Raw genomic sequence first — 24,241 nt, 5'->3', positions numbered from 1 at the left:
TCCCGCATACACTTTTATTTTTCCCGAGTATTTTTTTGCAGAAACGAATGTACTGTTTCCCTTTTTACGAAGACTGCAATCTACATTCTTTTTATGCGTACCCTTCAGTATCGAAGCATCTTCCCGCCAACTGCTGTTGGATAAAACACCATGTACAGTAGTCAGCCCCCCGTATCTGCGGTTCCGCACCGCAAATTCGACCAACCCCAGGTAGAAATATTCAAAAACAAAATTCCAAAGCTCCGAAAAGCAAAGCTTGAATTTGCGTGCACCAGCAACTATGTACATATTATTCGCAGTGTATTTACAACTATTTTCTTAATGCATTTTATTAGGTATAACAACTAATACCTAATAAGTAAGCAAAGTATTACAGGAGGATGTGCGTAGGTTATACTCAAATACTACGCCATTTCATATAAGGGACTTGAGGATCCTCAGATTTTGGCATCGTGCAGGGCTCCTGGCACCAAACACCCAACAAAACACGGGGGTGGACTTCACGAGCTAATAGCGGGATGCCCCACACCTCTAAACCCAAGCCCCAGCCCTCAGGCCCACGTGGTCCGAGGACCCCTTCCCGGGCTGTTTTCGGTGATGCCTGTCGGAAGAGCCCGGCCCACCTTGCTATGCCTTCCGGGCAGCGCCTCAGGCAGAGCGGCGGACAGCCCGGCCTTCTGCGCGCCGTGGGCCTGGGAGGACCCCAGCGACAGCCCCAGCGCAGGGCCCGGTGGACGCGGCCGCGGTGGTGGCGGGCGTTGTGACTGACGGCGCCGGTTGTCTCCCGAACGAACTCGGCTGGCCACCCTCGCCGCCCTGGCTGACACTCGTGCGGCCGGCGCCATGTCTGTGAGCGAGATCTTCGTGGAGCTGCAGGGCTTTTTGGCTGCCGAGCAGGACATCCGAGAGGCGAGCCCCCTCTCTCCCCATCCCCTTTCCCTCTCCTTGCCTAGCTGGGCCGCGACGCCCGGCCCTCCTCCGTCGCTCAGATTCGAGCGGTGGGGAAGCCTCCGGGGGTGGGTTGCTCCCGTCTTGTTTTGGCTCAGGGCACTTCCCTCCCCCGGCCCCCGATTCTGCTGCCAGGTCCTGGTTCCCTGTGTTCGGGGCTCGGTTCCTTGGCATCACCTACCTCATTTGGGTGTCAGTTTTCCTCCTTTTTAGCGTATGATTATGTCGAAGCCTCAGTTAGCGCTTGGGATTCAGACGACACGTGTTTGTTGTGTTTGTTTATTGGTGTCTTAAAAGCACGTGTGCCCTTCTCTTTAAAACTCTCCTATGGCTTCTCATTCCACGTAGGATAAAAATCCAGACTACTGTGGCTCACAGCTCTCTCTCTCCAGTCTCATTTTACGCCTTCTTCCGTTGTGTGTTATGCTCAGTTTACCTCCCTTTTATTCCTCTAGTTCCCCAAATAGCTTCCTGCCTCAGGACTTTTGCACGTACTGCTTGCTTTTCCCGGAATGCACTACTTTCCCACTCTTTTCCTGGTTATCTCGTGTTCACCTCCTTGATGTCAAAATGTAAATAATTTTTTACCCTGTTATGTTTACTTCTAGTAGTACGTTACCATTAAAAAAAATTGTGTGATGGTTATTTTTTAAACGCCTCCCCCGTTATACTCTAAAGGAAGGAAGGGACTGCCTGCTTGGTTCCTCAGTAGTTACACAGTGCCTAAAAATGTGCTCAGTGAATATTTGTAAAATGAATGAATGAAAAATACCCGATCCTTGTATTATGTTTCATTCTTCTCTTGTTGGTTTACGTGTGGGTGCCTCATCTCCTTTAGTGTTGGAGTGGGATATTTTGGGCGAGTGGGTGGCAATTAGCCTTTGAAGTCTATATCAGGAATCTAAGGCTTTTTAGTGACTTCCTGAAGGTCTCACAGAGGAAGTAAGTGGAAAAGTCAGAATTCAAATCTGGATATTTTGTGCACCATTCATGTTCTTGTAAAGGTTGCTAGTGTTTTGAATCTACGTGAAGGTGTCATAGATCAAATATGCTATTTAGTATATTTGGTTTGAGGCTATGATAATATAATGATTATGTTGGATTTATTTGATATTTTCATCTTTAATTCTTTCTAGGAAATCCGAAAAGTTGTACAGAGTTTAGAACAAACAGCTCGAGAGATTTTAACGCTACTGCAAGGGGTCCATCAGGGTGCTGGGTTTCAGGACAGTAAGTTCTTTGTTTTGATTTTGAAGGTTTTTATCCAATTTATTGATCTCTCATTTAAAGAGTTAATTTACATCCAGAAGACATATCAAATCTGTATTATTTACTCTGAAAAATGTCTCTCATGCTTTATGGTGAGTAAAAATTGGTGAAGTGGGTGAGTTGATTATTTTACAGGTTTCCAGAATTCTGTGTATTTTGATATTCTAGTTTCACGTAGGTGGAAATAGGAATGTTTTCTCCTGTGATAGAGTTATACTGATGATAATTGTGGTAGTTTCATAGCTGTCTTGTGTATCTAGCAACTTTTATCTGGCTCTTTTTCTTAAACCCAGTCTTTCAGTCATTGAAAATAATTTAATATGCATTTGTAGATAATGAAATGGCCAGTGTAAAATGTTGTCAATGTGTTTACAGTCAGCTCTTCTTTGGGTATCAAGTACGAGAAGTTTAGACATGGAACCTCCATTGTAAGATGTAGTCAGCACAACTGAGAGACCTGAAATATAGTTTCAGAAACATAATGATATAATGATGTAATTAACAGGTGTCAGGGGCAAGTCATTTTTCTAGGTGATACAGAGTTGGTCAGCCTGATTGAGAATAATTATAAAGCTGCCTTTTGACCAAATATGGGAGAAGCAGTCCAATTTTAGGCATCCTTTGGGGACTGACTAGGAAAGGCAGCTTAAAGATGAGGTTATTTATGATAGTTTACCAGTATGTTACCCAACATATTCCCTTTTAGCAATTTTTGTTTGTTTATTTTTTAGTAGGGAAGCTAGATATGAAATTTTGAGAGCCAGATTGAAAGCAGAGCTGCATACCCTACATTTGGTCATGAGATTTTAAAAAAATTTCCAGGTAGACTACATAGACTGTTAAGCAAGAAGTGTATTTGAAATCTGCTCAGTCTGTCATTATTATGTTTGATTATCTTTTTGTGATCAGTTCCAAAGAGGTGTTTGAAAGCTCGAGAACATTTTGGTACAGTAAAAACACATCTGACGTCTTTGAAGACCAAGTTTCCTGCTGAACAGTATTACAGGTTTGTAAGACAACTAACATCCTTTATAACATTAAGTAAAAAAAGGCAAGAGAAAAATTATATGTACTAAAATGATTGCTTCGGTAAAAATCCTTCTACTTAGGAGAAGCAACAGAAAGGAAAAGGAACTGTTAATAGTGGTGGTATTTTAATGGTGACAAAATTGTTGATTTTATTTTTTTCTCCCTTTTACTTTCAAAATTTTCTTAAGGAACATGTATAATTTTTGCAATGAAAAGGTAATTAAAAAGAAAATATGTATTGTGTGAAGGTCAAAATAGAGAATATCTTTTTAGTATATTCAAGTTACTTGTGAAGTTGGATGAACCCTATCTTTGCTGTTAAGGTTATGGGATTAAGTGGCAGTGTATGTGTGTGTATAAATATACTGAATATCGAATTTCACTGCCAAGTGACATATGTGGGTAATATGCCATATCTCCTTGAATGTACAACACTATTAATTTTAAGATACAATGTTATTTTTCATACCACTAGGGAAAAAATTTGTTGTTAATCATAATTGTGAAATGTAGATTGTACAATACATCATGATTTCATAGATGTTAAACTGGGAAAAACTGAGTGTTGATGAAATATAGTAAATAGGAACCTAAACTTTTCTACTTACACTTGCTTTCTCACTAGAGAAGATGTTCTTTTAAGACACGTTATAGGCAAGGAATAGTTAGGACATGTATGTGGGGAGTGGATAGTATAACCTCACAAGATTCTTTAAAGGTAGGGGCCCGCAAACTACTGTGGCCTTTTATATTTTATATAAATATATTTATATTTTAAAGAGTTGTTAAGAAAAAGAAAACAAACAAGAGTATGTGACAGAGACTGAAAGTGACCCACAAAGCCTCAATCACAGAAAAGGTTTGCTGACCCCTGCTGTAAGGTAATAACTGATGCTTAGAGAAGTAGGACAATAGAACTGGCAGGGTCTTTAGAGACCATGGTGTTTGGAGTTCACACACAGGCTGCCCTGTGGCTGATTTGGACCACAGAATGTTTTGTTTGGCCTGGGTTTTGTTGAAAGAAGATTTTGAATTTGTTGCCACATTTGAAAATCAGGAGGCGTAGCATAAATATCTAGGGGTTGTAAAATTTCTATTTCTTTTTCAGGCTCCTAGCTTGGTTTAACTGCAGTATCCCAAGGTTTTAAGTTCACCTGTTTAGTGACTGCAAATGGTAGTTATTTCCTATGTGTGTGAATCAGGAGTTTCTTGATACCCTGCACTCAGTTCAGAGAATAACACAGTCAGGTGCTGAGGCTGATGTACAGTTGTGGCTCTCATCAATCTTCATTCGCCCACATTTATTTTTCTCAGAGCAGTGTTATTGTATTTACTGATTAAACTTCTAAAGCACAGTTGCTCTTGTCCATAGCCTTTGGTTGTAAAGTTTTGCATTCATCAAAATTGGACCATGCTTCTCATTCATTAAAATTATAGTAAGTAATTGTTATAAATTTGGACTGGCAAATCCAGTCCAGTGTACTTACGCTGAATCCATCTCATATACTTAAATGTCACATTGCTCTTACACGTTTTATAAGTTTTATTTGAAAATGGCCCCACTCCTCACGTGTCTGGCCATGGCTGCCCCCGTTCTGTCTTTCTGACGCTGGTGCCTCACGCTCGCTGCAGGTTTCACGAGCACTGGAGATTTGTGCTACAGCGCCTGGTCTTCTTGGCAGCCTTCGTCGTGTACTTGGAGTCGGAGACCCTGGTGACTCGAGAGGCGGTCACGGAGATCCTTGGCAGTGAGTGTCCGCAGGCATGTCTACCTGCAGGGCCAGCTGAGGTTTTGGCGGGGGGACTTTCTATTTATGGAAACAAATGAGAGCTAAATGGAAAACGGGTTACTTGGAAACAGAAAAACTAAAAATATGTAGTGGCTTGCTCTTTGTACTTGGGCGTTCCTTTGAGTTTTTAAAAACGTCAAGCCTACAGAGAAGTTGAAAGAACAGTGCAGTGAACCCCTGTGTACCCCTCACTTAGATCCTCTACTTGTTCACATTTTGGCCCATCTGTTTAGTCTCTTACTGTGTGTGCCTTGGAGGCACGTGTGAACCGTTTGAAAGCCGGGTGTAGAGACCATGACTTGTCATTTCAGTGCTTCAGCATGCACTTCTAAAAACAAAGGTATTCTCAGACATAACATATATTCTTGGTGGTATTATTATTATTATTTTTTTTGGTTGAAAATTTATTTATTATTTTTGGCTGCGTTGGGTCTTCATTGCTGCACATGGGCTTTCTCTAGTTGCGGCGAGCGGGGGCTACTCTTCATTGTGGTGCGCGGGCTTCTCATTGCGGTGGTTTCTCTTGTTGCAGAGCACGGGCTCTAGGCGCGGGGGCTCAGTAGTTGCGGCGCATGGGCTTAGTTGCTCCGCGGCATGGGGGATCTTCCTGGACCAGGGCTCGAACCCATGTCCCCTGCATTGGCAGGCAGATTCTTAGCCACTGTGACACCAGGGAAGCCCTTTGGTGGTATTATATTTTGAAAGAAGAATGGAAGGAAAAATTGAATTCTGCTTGAGAGCATGAAAAGTCCACAGTGCCAAGGATATGTCCACATTCAAAAGATAGTTTTGAAGGACTTGTTCCTTTTTCACTTTGAGAGAAATTACACGTGTGTGCATGTGTGTGTGTCTGTAGTTTAAAAAATTTTTAGGTGTAAGTTGTATTTCCATCACGACCTTGTCTTTGTTATATTTTCTAGTTGAGCCAGATCGGGAGAAGGGATTTCACCTGGATGTAGAAGATTATCTCTCAGGAGTTCTCATTCTTGCTAGTGAACTGGTAAGAAGCTTAGTGATTTGTCATTTGCTCTTTTGATTTTTCCACTTCATTGTCAGTTTTTTAAAATGGGTACAAAAATTCAGAAGCCTCGTTCTTTTCTAAGCCACCTGTCGGTCACAGGGTAGTCATTGACTGTGTACTGTGTGTGTTAGGTTTTGCTGGGACAGCGGTTCAGACGATGAGGTGGCTGTGCACACTTAACTATTGTGTGCATTTTTAGAAGATGAGAATACCTCCTTTCAAAGTAGTGGTGAGGCATATATTCCTGGTGACTGCATTAATTCATATAATTGTTTGGGGGAACAATTTAACTATATAACTGTATAAATTATTCTTGCCTTTATCGCCTTCATCTCCTGAGAAATTATCCTATAAAAGTAATTCAAAAGAAGAGAAAAAGCTGTTATAAAGGTGTTCACTATAACCTATTCATATTTATGAAAAGTTGGAGGCCACAGAAACTCCAACAAAAGGCCGATGATTTCTTAAGTTATTAAGTAAGTTAGTAAGATCAAGCAGTTGTCAGAACTGGAATTATGAGGGGCAGTATGGAGACGTGTTGCGGCCCACGGGCCTTGTGGCCGCGGCCAGGAGGAGGAGCCCTGCTGTGACATCCCTGCTTCTCTGTCCCGCAGTCGAGACTGTCGGTCAACAGCGTGACTGCTGGAGACTATTCCCGGCCCCTACACATCTCCACCTTCATCAACGAGCTGGATTCCGGCTTCCGCCTCCTCAATCTCAAAAACGACTCCCTGCGGAAGCGCTACGACGGCCTGAAGTATGACGTGAAGAAAGTGGAGGAGGTGGTCTACGACCTCTCCATCCGTGGCTTCAACAAGGAGACGGCGGCGGCCTGTGTGGAGAAGTAGGGGCTCTCCGCGCGCCCCGCTGACCCCAGCCCGGCGCCTCTCACGGTCGTTAGGATGCCCATCGCTAAACACCGCGCTTCATTTTCTTAACCGGTTGTGTGGTGTATCAGAGTTGAAACACTTTTTTTGGGGGTGAAAGAATAGCCTTTACAAGGACAGAGTTTTCTTTGTCGTTTCAGTGAATTTGCTCTGTAACTCAGTGTATTTCAGTTCTGTCAAAAAGTGTAAATGCCAAGCTCTTGGTAAAGTTCTTTTCTTGCTTACCCTGATGCTGTCGATGTACTGATGGAGAGCTTTACTGTCTTGTTTGTGATTCTTCCAGGAGTGACCCTTGATGTTTTCTATATCCAAATTAGCCATCCATACCCAGGTATGCCCTGGATACCGTATAAAAATAGTTAACTCAAAAGGATGGTTGCCAAGCGAAGGACAAGTTATTTTATATTTTCCTTCCTCATTTTAAACCTTCTGAGTAAATCAGATGTTGAATTTTTTTGCAAGGGAAGTATAGCCCCAGGGTTCTCTCTCACTGCCATCAAAATATCAAAGATTAAACTGCAAAGTCAAGTTCAGCAGATTATTTGGGGACATTTTTGTATTAAGGATTGAGTAACATCATCTGGCTCTGCTTACCAGGTGGGGATAGGGGTAGTGTTTTAAAACACCTCTGTGTTCTGATGTTGCCTTAACATTCTGCTGTTGCAGCAGGTAAACATTGCGTCCACACACATCTTGAACTAACATTTCACATGATGTACTTCAGAGCTATGAAACTTTTTACCTAATAGCCAGGTAGACTGCTAGGTCTGGGAGTGTAAAGCCACTCAGCGGAGTTAATTCTCAACACCCTGACTGGTGATGTTCTGACTGAAGAATGCTGTGCTTTGTCTGGAAGTAAGAGAAAACCTTGAATTAAAAAACAAACAAACAAAAAAATTAGCTGATTTGGTCATGTTTTTTCGAGTAAGCAATTCTCTCAGGTTGTTGATTATTCCAACAGTCAGGTTTTACAGTTTTGGGCAAGTCACATGTATCTCATTGGCACCGCCCCCCTCCTAATTTTCAGGTAGTACTTGCCATGTAATTTTGCTGTTGAGATATTATTAAAATGGTGACTTAATCCACAGCATCTTGGAGCTCACTGAAGGGAAGGTGCCAGTGTGTCCAGAATAACAGGAAGTATTTAGAAGTGTCACCCTCTCATGCCTAATACGGGTTTGGGCTTCCTGTTTGTACAGTAGGATATCTGGCATGGCCATCAGAGCTGTTATCAGGCTGAGTTAAGGACTGATCAAATTTTCCATCATGAGGAAAGAAGTAGAAATGAGACATAAATTGCTATGCATAGTTGCATTTTAGAACAATTTCCTTGACAGCTCTTTCTGCAGAAGAATTTGGAAAGAAAGATGTTATGGAGTCTTAAAGTGCCTAGGATGGTCACCTCAAATGTGCAGTAAGAGCACTGCCTGGACTGAGCATAAAAGGCTTTGAATTGCATGATCAGACATATGCAGTAAGTTTGATCATAGCTTTCTTTGCCTCTTTAAGTATCAATTCTGCTTGAGAACAGTAAAGTTCTCGGCAGGAGTTGTGGATTTCACTTTTCACAAATAACGTTTTAAGTGGAGGAGCACATTCTGGTTTTATACTCCGTTCGGGGATGTACAAGTGTCACGTGTATGATTATTCTGTTGTGTGTGTTGCCGGCTTGTTGTAAAGCAATAAAAACAGTTTCTTTCTTTTCTTTTCTTTTTTTGGTCTTTTTGTCACTTAGTATGCTGCCATGCGAACTCTTCTACATGGGCAGTAAGTTCTGAATGGTTTTTGAGGCTGAAGAAGACTGGGGTGATGAGCCCACACTGCTGTGTGGTAGAGTAGCCAAAAGACAGCAGCCACTGAGCTGTGTACTGTAAAGCGTAGGTAATGTTGCTGTGCTCTCCCCTGCTTGGGAAATAACTGGTATTTTAACCGAAGATGTTGAGAAGCCTTGGCTCTGGTTCCGGAACACCAAGATTGCTTTTTCCAACTTTAGAAAATCAAGCAGGTTAGAGAAAATAGAGGTGAGTTAGTGGATGCTTTCTTTATAGATATATTTATGAGGGGAAGATGAGAGCCCCATAAATACTAGAAAGGATTTGCCCTGTCTTAAACTTGAACAATGAGTGATGCTTAAGAGAATTTAATAAAGAACAAAAGCTCCTTTGGCTGTGTTCTGAGACCTTGACTTGAGCAAGTGGCTAAAGGGATGATTTGGATATGCAGGCTGCTCCTGCCATCGTTTCATGATTGTGCGCTCAGAAGTTGTAGCTTTCTTCTTTCGTGGTCTAGACCGAACTGTTTGTCCCAGGTAGCACGTCACTGTCATGCCTCACACCAGAATAAGATTCTCCCAGAGCCTGAAACAGTTTCTTTTCTTAGTCACTGTAATAAGCATTAAACAAATAAAAACAAACCGTCCCCCTTCCCCCCATACAATAACATTTAAGGGAGGTGAAACTGACTGGGATGGTTGGCTGAATGAGGAAGGCATGAAGGAGACGGAGGCATCCGGCCTAACTGTCAGGTTTCTGGTCTGGAAGCCTCCAGGAGGCTCAGGTGCCGCTAGCCAACGTGAGGCTCGTAGGGGGAAACGCGTGGCTCGAGGCAGCTGGGCAGACAGTGTGCTTGCTTTTGGACGTGTGGGACTGATGGTGCTTGCGGAGCTGCTGGCTGAGGTGCCCAGCAGGACTTCGGGTGTGAGGGAAATGGGGAGTCCTCGAGAGAGCTTCGGGTGGCCTTAGCGTATGTGTGGTAGATGAATCGGGAGAGCGGGTGGGATCTCCCTGGAGGGCGTGTGGATTGAGAAGCCTCTGGGCTGAGGACAGAGCCCTGGTTACCAGCGGGGGAGAGGGAGGGAGTGGAGCCACGAGGAGTGGTCAGAGAGGCTGACAGAACAGGGAGAGTGCCTCGGCACAGAAGCCAGGGGAATGAAGGGTCTTTGGAAGGTTTGTTTATTTATTTTTAGAATTTATTTTATTTATTTTTGGCTGCATCGGGTCTTAGTTGCAGCACGCAGGCGCTTTGTTGAGGCGTGCAGGATCTTTTGTTGTGGAGCGTGAGCTTCTCTCTAGTTGTGGCGTGAGGGTTTTTCTCTCTCTAGTTGTGGCGCGCAGGGTCCAGGGTGCGTGGGCTCTGTAGTTTGTGGCATGCAGGCTCTCTACTTGAGGCGGGCAAGCTCAACAGTTGTGGTGCACGGGCTTAGTTGCCCTGCGGCATGTGGGATGTTAGTTCCTTGACCAGGGCTTGAGCCCATGTCCCCTGCATTGGAAGGCGGATTCTTTACCATTGGACCACCAGGGAAGTCCCAGGAAGGTTTTTTTAGGTGAGAGATTTAAAATGTACAATTTCAGGGCTTCCCTGGTGGCACAGAGGTTAAGAATCCGCCTGCCAATGCAGGGGACATGGGTTCGAGCCCTGGTCCGGGAAGATCCCACATGCCGCACAGCAACTAAGCCCATGTGCCACAACTACTGAGCCTGCGCTCTAGAGCCCGCGAGCCACAACAAGAGAAGCCACTGCAATGAGAAGCCCACACACTGCACCAAAGAGTTGCCCCCACTCGCCACAACTAGAGAAAGCCCACGCGCAGCAATGAAGACCCAACGCAGCCAAAAATAAATAAATTAAGAAAGAAAACACTAAAATGTACAGTTTCACAGCCTGAGAGCCTTGTGACTTTGTCAGGCGAGGCTGGGTGACGCAAAATGACATAGAGCAGGTTTATTTCCCGCTCATCCTCCCCGACCATTTCAGGTCCCCCACCCCATGTTGGCGTCACGTAGCTGACAGTGCAGCCGCAGCTGTGCCGCTTATTAGTTCCTCCGGGAGAGTCTTGTACAGACACACGCTCTGGTTTGGAAGTGACACGTCACTTCCTCTCAACGTGCGTTGGTTAGAACTGGATGTGTGGCCCTGCTCACCCCGAGGGAGCCAGGAAGTGAAATCCCACCTTGTAGGATGAGAGAGGATGGAGAGTCAGACAAACTAAATGATGAAAATCGTGGGCACTGTTGAGTTCCTCATGTTCGATGATTAATAGTATTTCTGGTCACAGATGAATTTCAGTGGGCTTGGAAGGGAGAAGAGACATCCCAGGGCCCCTCGCCTGGTAGATGAGAAGAAGAGGGGTGGGTCATCTGTAGTCGTACCCTCTGTTGTTGAAGGTTGTTTCCTGTTTAAAGAGATTCCTCTGGTGTGTGTGCATTTGTGGTCGGGTGTGTGTGTTTGAAGTCGACGTGCAATGAGCTGTTACATCTTCCAAGCACCGCGCTAAACGTTTTCTCCAGATCATCTCATGTCATCCTCAGAACAGTCTTACGAGGTAGCTACCATAGTTTTTCCCATTTTGGGCCTGGAGAATGGGCTCGCAGCGGGCAGTGCCCTGAGTTCACAGCTAGGAAGCGGAGGAGCTGCTGGGATTCAGACACGGTTATTCTGCCTGTCTATCCACAGACACCATTTCTCTCCTGATGGCATCACCCACTCCATAGCCTGACAAGGCAAAAATCACATCCACAAGTGGTTGTGAACACAGTGTGTGTATAGGTTTGGGTTAGGTGCAACTTGTATTGAAAATCAGCACAGTACGTGGGAGACTTGGTCTTGCCCTCAAGATTAGGGTCAAGTTGCAGGGGCGAGGGTGGTGAGAAAATATATAAACAAGTAAGGTTAGTTACTCTGCTAATATTTGAGCGCCTACTATAATTAAAAAAAAACTTTAACAGATTTATTGAAATACATTTTACATATAAAGTGGACTCATATCAAGTGTACAGTTCAGTGATTTGATTTACCAGGTGGTGCAAAAATCACCATGAACCCATTTGAGAACGTTTTTATCTCCCCAGAAGATCCCTGTTCCCACTCCCAGCCCCAGGCAACCACTAGGCTACTTTCCTTCTCTATAAATTTGCCTTTTCTGGATACTTCACACAAATGGGATGATACAGTATATGGTCCCTTGTGTCTTTTCACTTAGCATAATATTCTTAGGGCTCCTTCACGTTAGTAGCTTGTTCCTTTTTATTCCTGCATAATAGTCCATTGTATGGATATTCCACGTTTTATCCATTCATCAGACGATGAAGATTTAAGTTTCTACTTTTTGGCTCTTAGGAACATTCTTGTGCAAGTCTGTGTGTGAGTGGAGTGGGTATTTCCATTTCTTTTGGATAGATACCTAGGAGTCTATGGTAAAAATGGTAATTTTATGTGTAGCTTTTTAAGGAACTGCCAGTATGTTCTCCCATCAGCCATCTATGAGGATTCCCTACTCCGAGCTAAAATTCAAGATGTTAGGGACTTCCCTGGCGATCCAGTCGTTAAGACTGCACTTCCAATGCAGGGGATCCCTGGTCAGGGAACTAAGATCCCACATGCTGTGCTGCGTGGCCTGAGGGGGGAAAAATATTCAAGATGATAATAGATAAGATGTCATAATAATAGTACTTAATTGCTAAATAACTTGTGAATGATTGCTGTGGGAATTTAGGAGGTATAATTGAACTGATTCATGAAAGAGATGGGATTTAGGTAAGCCTGGAACTAGAGAAGGTCATTGTTGGGTGGGCAGAATAATTGAAACCAAAGCAGAAATGTATCAGCCATTTAATGGGGGGGGGGGATGTCACCGTTTGAATGGAGGGGATGGTCTGGCAAGGTTGGATTGTTAGACTTGGAAAAACCTGAACTGGGACTTTGCATGGGGCATTGGAGGACGTTAGGGTTTTTTGAAGAGAGGGAGCGGCTTTGGGGTCAGCCAGCCATAGTTCTGAATCCTGGCTGTGTCATGTTACCAGTGGGGGGAGACCGAAGGCAGGGAGACCTGTGAGAGGCTCTTGCTGTCTTTGAGGTTATAAGGGTCAGTCAGCTTGGGTAGCTGATGACGAGCATGATGGGGTAAGATGCACGTGAAGTACCCTGCGGAGAAAGAATTGAGTACGGTTGCTCACCGATTGGAGTTGGGGGCAGAGGGCTGAATGTTTCTGTCTCCCCCCAGATTCGTATATTGAAGCCTAATCCCTGATTGAATGGTATTTGGAGGTGGGGCTGTGGGAGGTGATTAGGTCCTGAGGGTGGAGTTCTCAGGAATGGGGAAGGAATAAAACCGTGAAAATAAGTAGAATCCTCGGACAAAGTTGGGCTTGTTAGTTACGTCCTTTGTCATCTTTTCCCTTATTTACCCTGTCCCTTACATCAGTGACTATGATCGTCTGGTGTCATTTAATATGAATTAACATTTACCCATAGCCATCTGCTCTGGCTAGAGGCCTGCGTTCCTCCATTTCAGCTGTGTGTTTTGGTGACAGAACGCTGGCCTCGCAGTCTAGATGTGCCAGCTGGACCTGCCAGCCAGCTCTGGCCAGAGGTCAGGAAAGACTCGCCTTCAGCCTCCTCTGCGGCGTCCCTGTGGTCAGACCTTCCAGTGATGAACGTTTTGCTCACCCTGACCTTGAAGTGAAGCCAGAGTTTTTTCATTCCCATATTTTGGGAAATACAAAGGGTACAGTGTTTGTTTTCGCCTTCTGGGGGAAGACTGCAAGATTGTTTAAATCATTCAGGGGTTGTTTTGGGAGCAGTCTGTGGCCTGGGCCCTTCTACTTTAATCAGAAGCTATTTAATTAGACCTAGAGTTGACACAATTAAGACAAAGACCCATAGTCAGTATTAAAAAAGAGAAAGATCAGTCAACTTTAAGGCTTCATATTTTTGCATCAAAAGTTAACCTTCGGCTTCCCTGGTGGCGCAGTGGTTGAGAGTCCGCCTGCCGAGGCAGGGGACACGGGTTCGTGCCCCGGTCCGGGAAGATCCCACATGCCGCGGAGTGGCTGGGCCCGTGAGCCATGGCCTCCGAGCCTGCAAAAGAAAAGTTAACCTTCAAATCCCCAAAAGAAAGACGGGGATCAGAGGGATGGACCCAGGCTTTCTTCAACGGTGCCCAGCAGAGGTTGGCCGTCAGTCTTCCGGGACCGGTCCTGGAGGCGGGCATCAGCTGGGGGGTAGCAGGGTTGATGGCCGGGAGGTCTGTGAGGCTGGTGAGCCTTTCCACGCCTAACCTGCAGGGCCCCACCCCATCAAGGACAAGGCCACGCCTTCATCTTGCTTAACAGAACTGGCCACATGGGCACCGGGGTCACTGGCTGTGGCCTGCCTTGCGTCACCAAACAGTCTGGCATAATGAGTACTTCCCAAATACCCTCACTGAAGAAGGACAAAGAAAAGGGAATAGGACTGGCATGAGCATTCTTTGAGCTGCTTCCAGAAGAACTTTGACTTTAATCCTCTTTTATTTTATACCCACCGGCAGGAGAGAATAGATCATATCACCTGGTGTGCAATCAAAGGTGTGACAGGGGTTATGTAAACACTTTGAGGAATATGTCAATATGCAGACCATTGCTTTTCGATATGTTTTTTATATTCTGCCCTTTTTTGACTTGTGTTCCTTCTGTGATTATAAAAGAAATATGGAATCAATTGTTGAAAATTGGGAAATTACAAAAAATTCTTAAAGATGCATATATATTTTTTGCATTGTTGGTTTTATCCTAAATGTATCACTGGCTTTTTTGGTTTTTTGGTTTTGGGTTTTGGCCACACTGCGCGGCTTGTGGGATCGTTTCCCGACCAGGGATTGAACCCAGGGCCATGGCAGTGAAAGCAACGAGTCCTAACCACTGGACTGCCAGAGAACTCCCTCACTGACTTTTTAAAAACTTTATTTTGAGATAACTGTGAATTCTACTATTAACTTTTGATCAGAAGTATTATCCTTTAGCTAACCACTCATGCGACTGTCCGTTCTCTTTACTGAGCTCCTTCCACAGAGGTGCGATGGAAACAGTACAGTTCACTGTTTCTTGGTAAATGGAGAAGTTGGTCTCCAGTTCTCAGCAAACTCTGTGGAGACACTCCGTGGAGTGTCTACAGTTAAGCTGCTTCTGACCAGCCCCCAGCCCTTCCCGTGCTTCCCACTGCCTCAGCCTCGAGGCCCCTTTTCCCTGGCCTCTCCACTCTCCACCTGTTCCTAGTAGGGTCTACCCCCTAGGTGCCTCGTAGGCCTGTTTTTGACTTCCAGCTCACTCTGCCACTTTCCTAGATCGGAATGCCATCACCTGTTGCCAGGCCTGTCCCCAAAGCCTGTTGGTTCCCTGCTTCCAAACTGTCATTCCTCTAATCTGTCCGATATTCTGCTGCCTTGGTATCATCCTGAAGTCTGATTCTGGTCACTTGCCTGCTCTAAAGCCCTCAGTGACTGCCTGTGTCCTGATGGATTAAGTGGACGCTGCTTAGGCTGCATCGGAGCCTTTTTTTTTTTCTTTTAAATTTATTTATTTATTTTTCGGCTGCGTTGGGTCTTTGTTGCTGTGCGCAGGCCTTCTCCAGGTGTGGCGAGCAGGGGCTGTTCTTCATTGCGGTGCATGGGCTTCTCATTGCGGTGGCTTCTCTTGTTGTGGAGCACAGTCTCCAGGCGCGCCGGCTTTGGTAGTTGTGGCTCACTGCCTCAGTAGTTGTGGCTCGTGGGCTCTAGAGCGCAGGCTCTGTAGTTGCAGTGCACGGACTTAGTTGCTGCGTGGCATGTGGGATCTTCCCGGACCAGGGCTTGAACCTGTGTCCCCTGCATTGGCAGGCGGATTCTTAACCAGTGTGCCACCAGGGACGCCCCTGCATCAGAGGCTTTGATGATAGTGCGGCCCTTTCTTCTCACCCATTCCCTGCTGCATATTCCCTGAATACTGCTCTCTGTGCTTCTCGGAGCTTGGCCATAGCAGGGTGGGATTCACAAAATGCTTACTGACCACACCGGTGAGAAGCACACCTCTACACTCTAAGGGGAAATGTTCAGAGGCCTCCAGGGCTACTCAAATCTGTGAATAAACAAAGAGCAGTGATTTGCTGGGGGCCCAGGGGATACTGGGCAAGGTCTGGAAACATTTTTGGTTGTCACAACTGGGAGAAGGACGTGCCACCGGCATCTAGTGGGTAGAAGCCAGGGTTGCGGCTGAACATCCTACAATGCACAGGGCAGCCCCTGAGACCAAGAATTGTCCAGTCCTAAAGGTCTGTAGTGCCCAGGTTGAGGAACTATGTGCAGAAGCAGAGCATTCTACTCTCAAAATGTGGGAACGGATAAATGAAAATACGAACTGACTTCAGATGTGTAATGAAAATTCCTGCGTATCAGTGATGCAAGCATCCAGTAAGGCCTTATTGAGATGCGGGGCTGAGCAGAGGATGAGCTCAGTCACCAGCGGAGTGGTCCACACGGAAGGATCCACATGCAGGCCCACCTGCAGGCCCTGCCCCCCGCACCAGGGCTCCCTGGCACAGCTTGGATGACGCTGAGATTGCGCGGTAGCCGCCCCTCTGCTTGTCTGCATTACCCCTCCATCTGACTGCTTTGCGGGCAGACTTGCGTCTTGCTCATCATTGAATGCCAGCGTCTTGCACTAGTGCCTGGCGTGGAAAAGAGGCTCAACAGATATTTTTGGATTGAATGAATACATGAAGTACATCATTCAAATTTTATCTCAGCAAAGGGAAAAGAGTGTTATCCTTTGTGGACTTTTCTAGTCTTCGGAGAATAGATAAAATAGGATGCTAACCCCTCAAATGTCAAAAGCCTTTCCGTAAGCACGGGGAATAGAATCTAATACTGGCCTGGCTTATTGGGACCCTGATTTCTTGCTTCTCCCCCTCCTCTCAGCCTCTCATTATACTGCGGTTACAGTGGGCTGTACCCTCTGTAGGAAGTTGGCTGGGAAGGGGCTGCAGAGGAGACCCTAGGGAGGAGCTGAGGGGTCCTGTGCCCTCAGAAAAGATGGGTAGGGGCTTCCCTGGTGGCGCAGTGGTTAAGAATCCGCCTGCCAAGGCAGGGGACGTGGGTTCAAGCCCTGGTCTGGGGAGATCCCGCATGCCGCGGAGCTACTAAGCCTGGGCACCACAACTACTGAGTCAGCGTGCTGCAACTATTGAAGCCTGTGTGCCTAAGAGCCCGTGCTCCGTAACAAGAGAAGCCACCGCAGTGAGAAGCCCACGCACGGCAACGAAGAGTAGCCCTCGCTCACCGCAACTAGAGAAAGCCCACGCATAGCAACGAAGACCCAACGCAGCCACACAAAAAAAAAAAGAAAAAAAAAAAGAAAAATAAAGGATGGGTGGCAGATTCAGATCGGGGGTTGTGGCCGTTTCAGTGTCTAGATGGAGTCAACCATGGCCCTGCACTAGGGCATTGGGAAGAAGTCATTCATATGCACTGGGGAGAGACTTGGAGAGAAGAATGGGGGTGAGGCTTGACTGATATATCATCAGACTGCTTATTTTTATATATATATATATTTTTTTTTTTTTTTTTGCGGTACGCGGACCTCTCACTGTTGTGGCCTCTCCCGTTGCAGAGCACAGGCTCCGGACGCGCAGCCTCAGCGGCCATGGCTCACAGGCCCAGCCGCTCTGCGACATGTGGGATCTTCCCGGACCGGGGCACGAACCCGTGTCCCCTCCATCGGCAGGTGGACTCTCAACCACTGCACTACCAGGGAAGCCCTATTTATTTATAATTTTAATGTTTTATTTAACCTAATATATAAAAAATTATGTCAACAGAAAATCAAAATAATAATTATTAACAAAATATTTTACATCTTTTTTTTCATATCGTACCTCAGATTGCTTATTTATATTGGACAACTTGGAGCTGTCTTCGCTCGCACTAATTGGGAAACTGATAGGAAAAATCTGCATAAATTTTGTTCAAAGATTATTGATATCGTTGACATTTTGGGGTGGCTTTCTTCCTGGGTATGTCCTGCAGGTTGGACACGTGGTAACTCATGATTAGTTAGAAGCCTTTAGGTACAAGAATGATAACAGATAGCATATGATTTCACTCATATGTAGAATATAAAAAACTAATAAACAAACAAAAACTCCCAAATAAGTGAACAAACCAAACCAAACAAAAACAAACACGTAGATACAGAGAAGAGTCGTGGTTGAGGAGGCGGGGGAAGGGTTGAGGGCAGCAAAATGGGGAAAGGGGTCAACTGTATGTTGATGGATGGAAACTAAATTTTCGGTCGTGAGCACACTGTAGGGTGTACAGAAGTAGAAATATAACGTTGTAAACATGAAACATATAATGTTATAAATCAGTGTGACCTCAACTGAAAACAAAAGAATTATAAACCCTGGAAAAAAAGGAATTTATCGGAAATGTCAATATATGGAAAAGCGCGTAGAAGCTATACAAAAGCTGATGGACTGCAAATTCTTTTTATTTATTCATTTATTTAACTGAAGTGTAGTTGATTTACAGTGTTGTGTTAGTTTCTATTGTACAGCTAAGTGATTCAGTTATACATATATATACATTCTTTTTCATATTCTTTTCCATAATGGTTTATCACAGGATATTGACTATAGCTCCCTGTGCTCTACAGTAGGACCTTGTTGTGTATCCATTCTATATATTACAGTTTCCTGACCATAAACCTGACTGCATTTGCACAGAACGGTAGAGTTGGTCTATCCCTTCCTGCCTTATATCCTAATGCTCACTTCTCTTCCTTACTAATAGATGTCCTTTGTGGCATTTCCCCCCCTCAGAATAAGGCACTTTTGTCTGCAGTTAAAAACCTGTTCAGGCAGGTGTCCTTTCTCCTCAATGATTTTTTCTTTCTTTTTTTTTTTTTTTGCGGTACGCGGGCCTCTCACTGTTGTGGCCTCTCCTGTTGTGGAGCACAGGCGCCGGACGCGCAGGCTCAGCGGCCATGGCTCACGGGCCCAGCCGCTCCGCGGCATGTGGGATCTTCCCGGACCGGGGCACAAACCCGTGTCCTCTGCATCGGCAGGCGGACTCTCAACCACTGCGCCACCGGGGAAGCCCCCTCAATGATTTTCTTAATGGCATCTGGGAACTTGTCTGCTGCCTCTTGGTTGCAGAAGCTGCTTCTGTTGTTTTCTTGACATTTAAAAAGCCAAACATCTTTCTAAAATTATCAAACCATCCTTTGCTAGCATTAAATCTCCAGCTTTGGATCCTTCACTTTCTTTTCGCTTTAAGTTGTCCTATAATGACTTCACTTTTTCTCCAATTATATTAGAGTCTATAGGTTTGCCCTTCTTATAGCAATCTTGCACTCATATAAAGCTGCATCTTCTTTTTTTGTTTTTAAAGTGTTTTTTTTTTAATGTGGACCATTTTTTAAAAGTCTTTATTGAGTTTGTTACAATATTGCTTCTGTTTTATGTCTTTTTGTTTGTTTGTTTGGCCATAAGTCATGTGGGGTCTTAGCTCACACCCCCTGCACTGGAAGGGATTGAACTCGCACCCCCTGCACTGGAAGGCAAAGTCTTAACCACTGGACCGCCAGAGAAGTCCTAAGCTGCATTTTCAATATGAGATTTAAAAGTATTTTGCCAAAAGTGCAAGGTTTTCATGCTTACCTGTGTAGCTGCAGCGATGGCTTCATGAATTTCCTTTTTTTTTATATATTTGCAGTGTGTGGCAAATTCAAGTTTTGATTTTTGGAACTTTCTGGAATTTTTAAAAAAATTTATTTATTTCTTTTTGCTGTGTTGGGTCTTCACTTCTGTGCGAGGGCTTTCTCTAGCTGTGGCAAGCGGGGGCCACTCTTCATCGCGGTGCGCGGGCCTCTCACTATCGCGGCCTCTCGTTGCGGAGCACAGGCTCCAGACGCGCAGGCTCAGCAGTTGTGGCTCACGGGCCTAGCTGCTCCGCGGCATGTGGGATCCTCCCAGACCAGGGCTCGAACCCGTGTCCCCTGCATTAGCAGGCAGATTCTCAACCACTGCGCCACCAGGGTAGCCCTCCTTTTCAGTTTTATAATGGTCCTTACGTTGGACTCATTTATCTTGAAATGGCGGCAACTGCAATGGCAGACCTCAGTCTATGGTCCACACCAAGCCATTCAACTTTCTCTTGTAACATCATGACTTTTCTCTGCTCCTCGGGGGCACTTCCAGCATCACCGGTGGCACTTCGTATGGGTCTCATGGTTTTACTCAAGGTTTATGGTATCGCACTAAGCATGATGAAAAATACACAAGAACTGTGAGACATCACTTTTTACTGTGATATGCAATTTACTGGAGAGACGAACTGTTCGCTTGGAGATGATTAGTGTCGCACAGAGTTTCAAGTGGATGCTCACAACACTTGAACTCACCCTCCAGAGCCACAGGAGATGGCTCCAAAAATGTTACGTCAGTACAGTATGTACTTCAGTTAATTTTATGCAGTTATGATTTTTTTTAAGGAAACGTTTTTAATCATACAGTACAGTACCTTGAAAAGTACAGCACTATAGTACAACAGCTGGCATCCAGGGGCTGGCATCGAGTGAACAGGCAAGAAGAGTTACTGACTGGAGGAGGGAGAGGAGGTGAGAGATGGTAGCACTGAAGGATCCTCAGGAATAGGAGACGGAGGGCAAGCTGCAATGTCACTCACGCCTGATGCTGATGACACAGGTTCTGGTTCCTTGCTGGATTCAATTCTATCTACGCTCTTGAAAATATGATCCAGTGATGTCTGGGTAGTAGCTCTTTTTTTCTCATCATAGATGACATGGTAGCACTGGATTGCACTCTGAACGGCTGCTGCAACCTTAGTGTACTGTTTACATTCAGGTCCTGTGCCTCAAAAACTAACAGGGGCTCCTCAAATAAAGAAAATCCCCTTGCCATTTCCTGTGTCATGAATCTCTTCGTTTCTTCAGTTACTTCTTCTTCCTCTTGTCTCTCTTCGTCCTTTCTCTGGGCGTCCAATTCCTTCAGGTCTACCATCTTTTCACCTCCCTCCATTCTCTCAATTATGTTCAGTTTTGATTCCATCGTTATTGCTTGATGCTTCTTAGCAGTACCAGCTACATCACTGCTGCTTTTATGCAGTTATGATTTAAGACTGCATTTTACATACATTTGTTTACATTTCTCTTGACTGCAAATGGTGTCATGTATGGTCTATAAGTGTTTGTGTACGTTTTGATAAATTTTAACTTTTAATAATAGGTTTGTGTATATTTTATGATCATAAATGATACAATAGACTAGTATCTACATAAATTTTATGCATTCATAACATACCTCACTTTTTCTTTTGATATTTCTAGGCTGCATGGTTTGTCTGTGGGTTTTTTCAAACTTGTTGCAAATCTCCGAAATATTTTCCAATATGTTTATTGAAAAAAATCTGTGTATAAGTTCAAACCCATGTTGTTCAAGGGTGAACCGTATGTTAAAATTGATTGTGATGACGGATGCACAATTCTATGAATAAAAACCATTGAATTTTACACTTTAAGTGAGCAAATTCTATGGCATGTGAACCATAACTCAATAAAGCTGTTTAAAAAAAGAAAAAATGAAAATGTCAGCAGAGCATCTGGGCTTGACCCAGGAAGACTGATTGATCTCCACTTTGACCCCCTCCACTGACAGCCCTTCTTAAGGAGTTTTTTTTTTTTTTAAATTAATTAATTAATTTTTGGCTGTGTTGGGTCTTCGTTTCTGCATGCGGGCTTTCTCTAGTTGCAGCAAGCAGGGGTTAATCTTCGTTGCGGTGTGTGGGCTTCTTTCTCATTGTGGTGGCTTCTCTTGTTGCAGAGCACGGGCTCTAGGTGTGTGGGCTTCGGTAGTCGTGGCGCATGGGCTTAGTTGCTCCACGGCATGTGGGATCTTCCTGGACCAGGGATGGAACCATGTCCCCTGCTTTGGCAGGCAGATTCTTAACCACTGCGCCATCAGGGAAGTCCCTTAGGGAGGTCTTGAGGGCACCTGGGAAGTGACAGTCCAGGGGTTCCTGTGTCTGTGCGTGGCCAGCAATCTGGAACCATCAACAGGTATGACCAGAGAAAGCTCTCCTAGGGAAGCCTGCTCACTCTAACCAGAGGTCTGAGAAAAGGGTAGCCTAGCAGCTAGCACCCACCCCATTCCAGCCAAACACCAAGGGAAAAACTCCCCCAAGTTCCTCCTGAATTCTCCCATTGCCTGTGGTGCTGGCAGAGCTAAGTGGCCAGCTGGACTTCTGGCCACACCTAGAGGCAGTGAGTTTCCACCCCAACCTGGGGGCAATGAGGTGGTGTGAGTCTGTGCTCTACTTTTCCTGGGATGGTGTCAGTGGGGCCCAGTGGGGATCTTCCGCTCCACTTGGGCCTGCATACCACACCTAAACAGGGTGACTGTCTGCAAAAAAAGAAGGTTAAATAGGGTCCAGAGTGTTACAGGATAATACTCAAAATGGCCAGGATACAATTAAAGTCACTCCTCAAACTAAGAACCAGGAAAATGTCAATTTGAATGAGAAAAGGGGATCAACAGACACCAACACAGAAATGATTCATAATTTAGATTCTAAAGCAACCACTATGAAAATGTGTCAATACGTAATAACAAACATGTCTGAAACAAAGGAAAAAATAGTCTCAGCAAAGAAACAGAAGATATAAAGAAGAACCAAATGGAAATTTTAGAATTGAAAAATACAAGAACTGAAATAAAAAGGTCACTGAATATGCTCAGTAGCAGAACAAATATAAAAGAAGAAAAAAAAAATCAATGAATTTGAAGATAGAACAATAGAAATTACCTGATCTGAACAATGTAGAGAAAATAGACTAAAAAAGAAATGAAAAGAGTCCCAGGGACCTGTGAGACAGTAACAAAGGATCTAACATTTGTATCATTGTAGTACTAGAAGGAGAGGATAAAATGTGGACCAAAAAAAGATTTGGAAAAATAATGGTTGAAAACACCCCAAATTTGGCAAAAAGACATAAACCTACAGATTCTAGGAGTCCAGTGTATCCAAATAGGATAACCCAAAGAAATCTATGTCAAGACACATCATAATCAAAAACTAAAGACAAAGAAAAAGAATAAAGACAAAGGAAAAAAAATCTTGAAAGCATCTGGAAAGATGAGGCATTATATATAAAGACAAAATGATTCAAGTGACAGAGGATTCCTCATAAGAAACCATGGAGGCCAGAAGGAAGAGGCACACCATTTTTCAAGTTAAAGGCCAACTTGCTCCAAAATTTCTTCACTCCTTCCTTAAATTCACACCGTTACTAATTCCCTTATTTAAGCATTCCTTCTTGAGCTTTACTCATAAAATGCCGTCTCATCTCCCTAATGAAAATTTTAACTTTTTTTCATTATAGGTATATCTCCATAATTAAAAAATTATTATTGTGATTAAATATCTTAACATCTAATTAGTTATTGCCACACTATGGAAAATCCATTATTTTGAATATTTGGCCTTTATTCTAGCAACTTGGCTGAATTCTTGCTAATTCTAATCGTTTTAGAGCTTATTCTTTTGTAATTTGTAGATAAACAAAACATCTGCCAACAGATGATTTCTGTCTGATTTCTAAAAGTTCCGATTATTTCCATTTTCATATGTTATAGTATTGGCTAAAAAAATCGAGAAAAATCATAGTTAATAACTGTCATAGGAGATCGTCTTGTTTTGCTTCTAAATGCAGTGTTTCCTAAAGTGTGTTCCATGGGATTCTGGGTTTTCAGGATGTTTTGGGTAATGCTTGGTTAAATTTTTAAAAAGTGTTTTTTTCTCCTGCACAGCTTCTGAGCCTTAGGTATGATAGTGCTCACCGTGCATGTCTGGGAAATGGGTGCAGCTGACCCGCCTCTTCTCCTTCCTTTTTTGGTAGAGACTTTCATGCATTGGTGGTCTAGGGACACACTTTGGGAAATGCTACTTTAGAATTTCACTGTAATAGATGCTGTGAACAACTGGGTTGAAATAGACTTTTTTTTGTTTTTTTCGGTACACGGGCCTCTCACTGTTGTGGCCTCTCCCGCTGCGGAGCACAGGCTCCGGACGCGCAGGCTCAGCGGCCATGGCTCACGGGCCTAGCCGCCCCGCGGCATGTGGGATCTTCCCGGACCAGGGCACGAACCTGTGTCCCCTGCATCGGCAGGCGGACTCTCAACCACTGCGCCACCAGGGACGCCCCTGAAATGGACATTCTTTGTAATGCTGAAGAAGTATCTTCCCAGTCCTGAAATATTTACTGCAGTCTTCTTTGCTGATGGGATCGGGTTTGGGTGAGGGCAAGTGATTAAGTAAAATTATTTTTTAGTCTCATATTAACAAACTGTTTGTAATAAACATGTATTAGCTTTGTAATTAAACAAAACCCCATAAAATGCAAATACTTGCTCAGTGTGGGTTTGATCAGAATTGCTCTCCCCGTGAGGAAGGCAGGTGCCATAGGAGAGTCCCGTGTTTCGGGGAAATCCCC

General features: G+C 44.4%; 1 protein-coding gene across 2 annotated transcripts; it reads left to right on the top strand.

Annotated features, from left to right (window-relative positions):
• Window positions 1-706: 706 nt before the first annotated feature.
• On the top strand, window positions 707-8,791 carry TSN (translin). Of its 2 annotated transcripts, XM_079924818.1 has the most exons (6): window positions 707-909; window positions 2,085-2,178; window positions 3,127-3,223; window positions 4,879-4,994; window positions 5,957-6,036; window positions 6,672-8,786. In XM_079924818.1, the coding sequence occupies exons 1-6, from the start codon at window positions 844-846 to the stop codon at window positions 6,903-6,905; spliced, it is 687 nt and encodes a 228-aa protein (XP_079780944.1). In that variant the 5' UTR covers window positions 707-843; the 3' UTR covers window positions 6,906-8,786. The 2 variants fall into 2 exon arrangements, with proteins under 2 accessions (XP_079780944.1, XP_079780945.1); XM_079924819.1 differs by lacking the exon at window positions 5,957-6,036 and having other exon boundaries at window positions 6,672-8,791.
• Window positions 8,792-24,241: the final 15,450 nt, after the last annotated feature.

This window comes from Stenella coeruleoalba, assembly GCF_951394435.1.
Source record: "Stenella coeruleoalba genome assembly, chromosome: 6".
NCBI lineage: Eukaryota > Metazoa > Chordata > Mammalia > Artiodactyla > Delphinidae > Stenella > Stenella coeruleoalba.
Note: the sequence above shows the minus strand (reverse complement) of the source record. Positions and strands in the feature narration are given on the sequence as shown.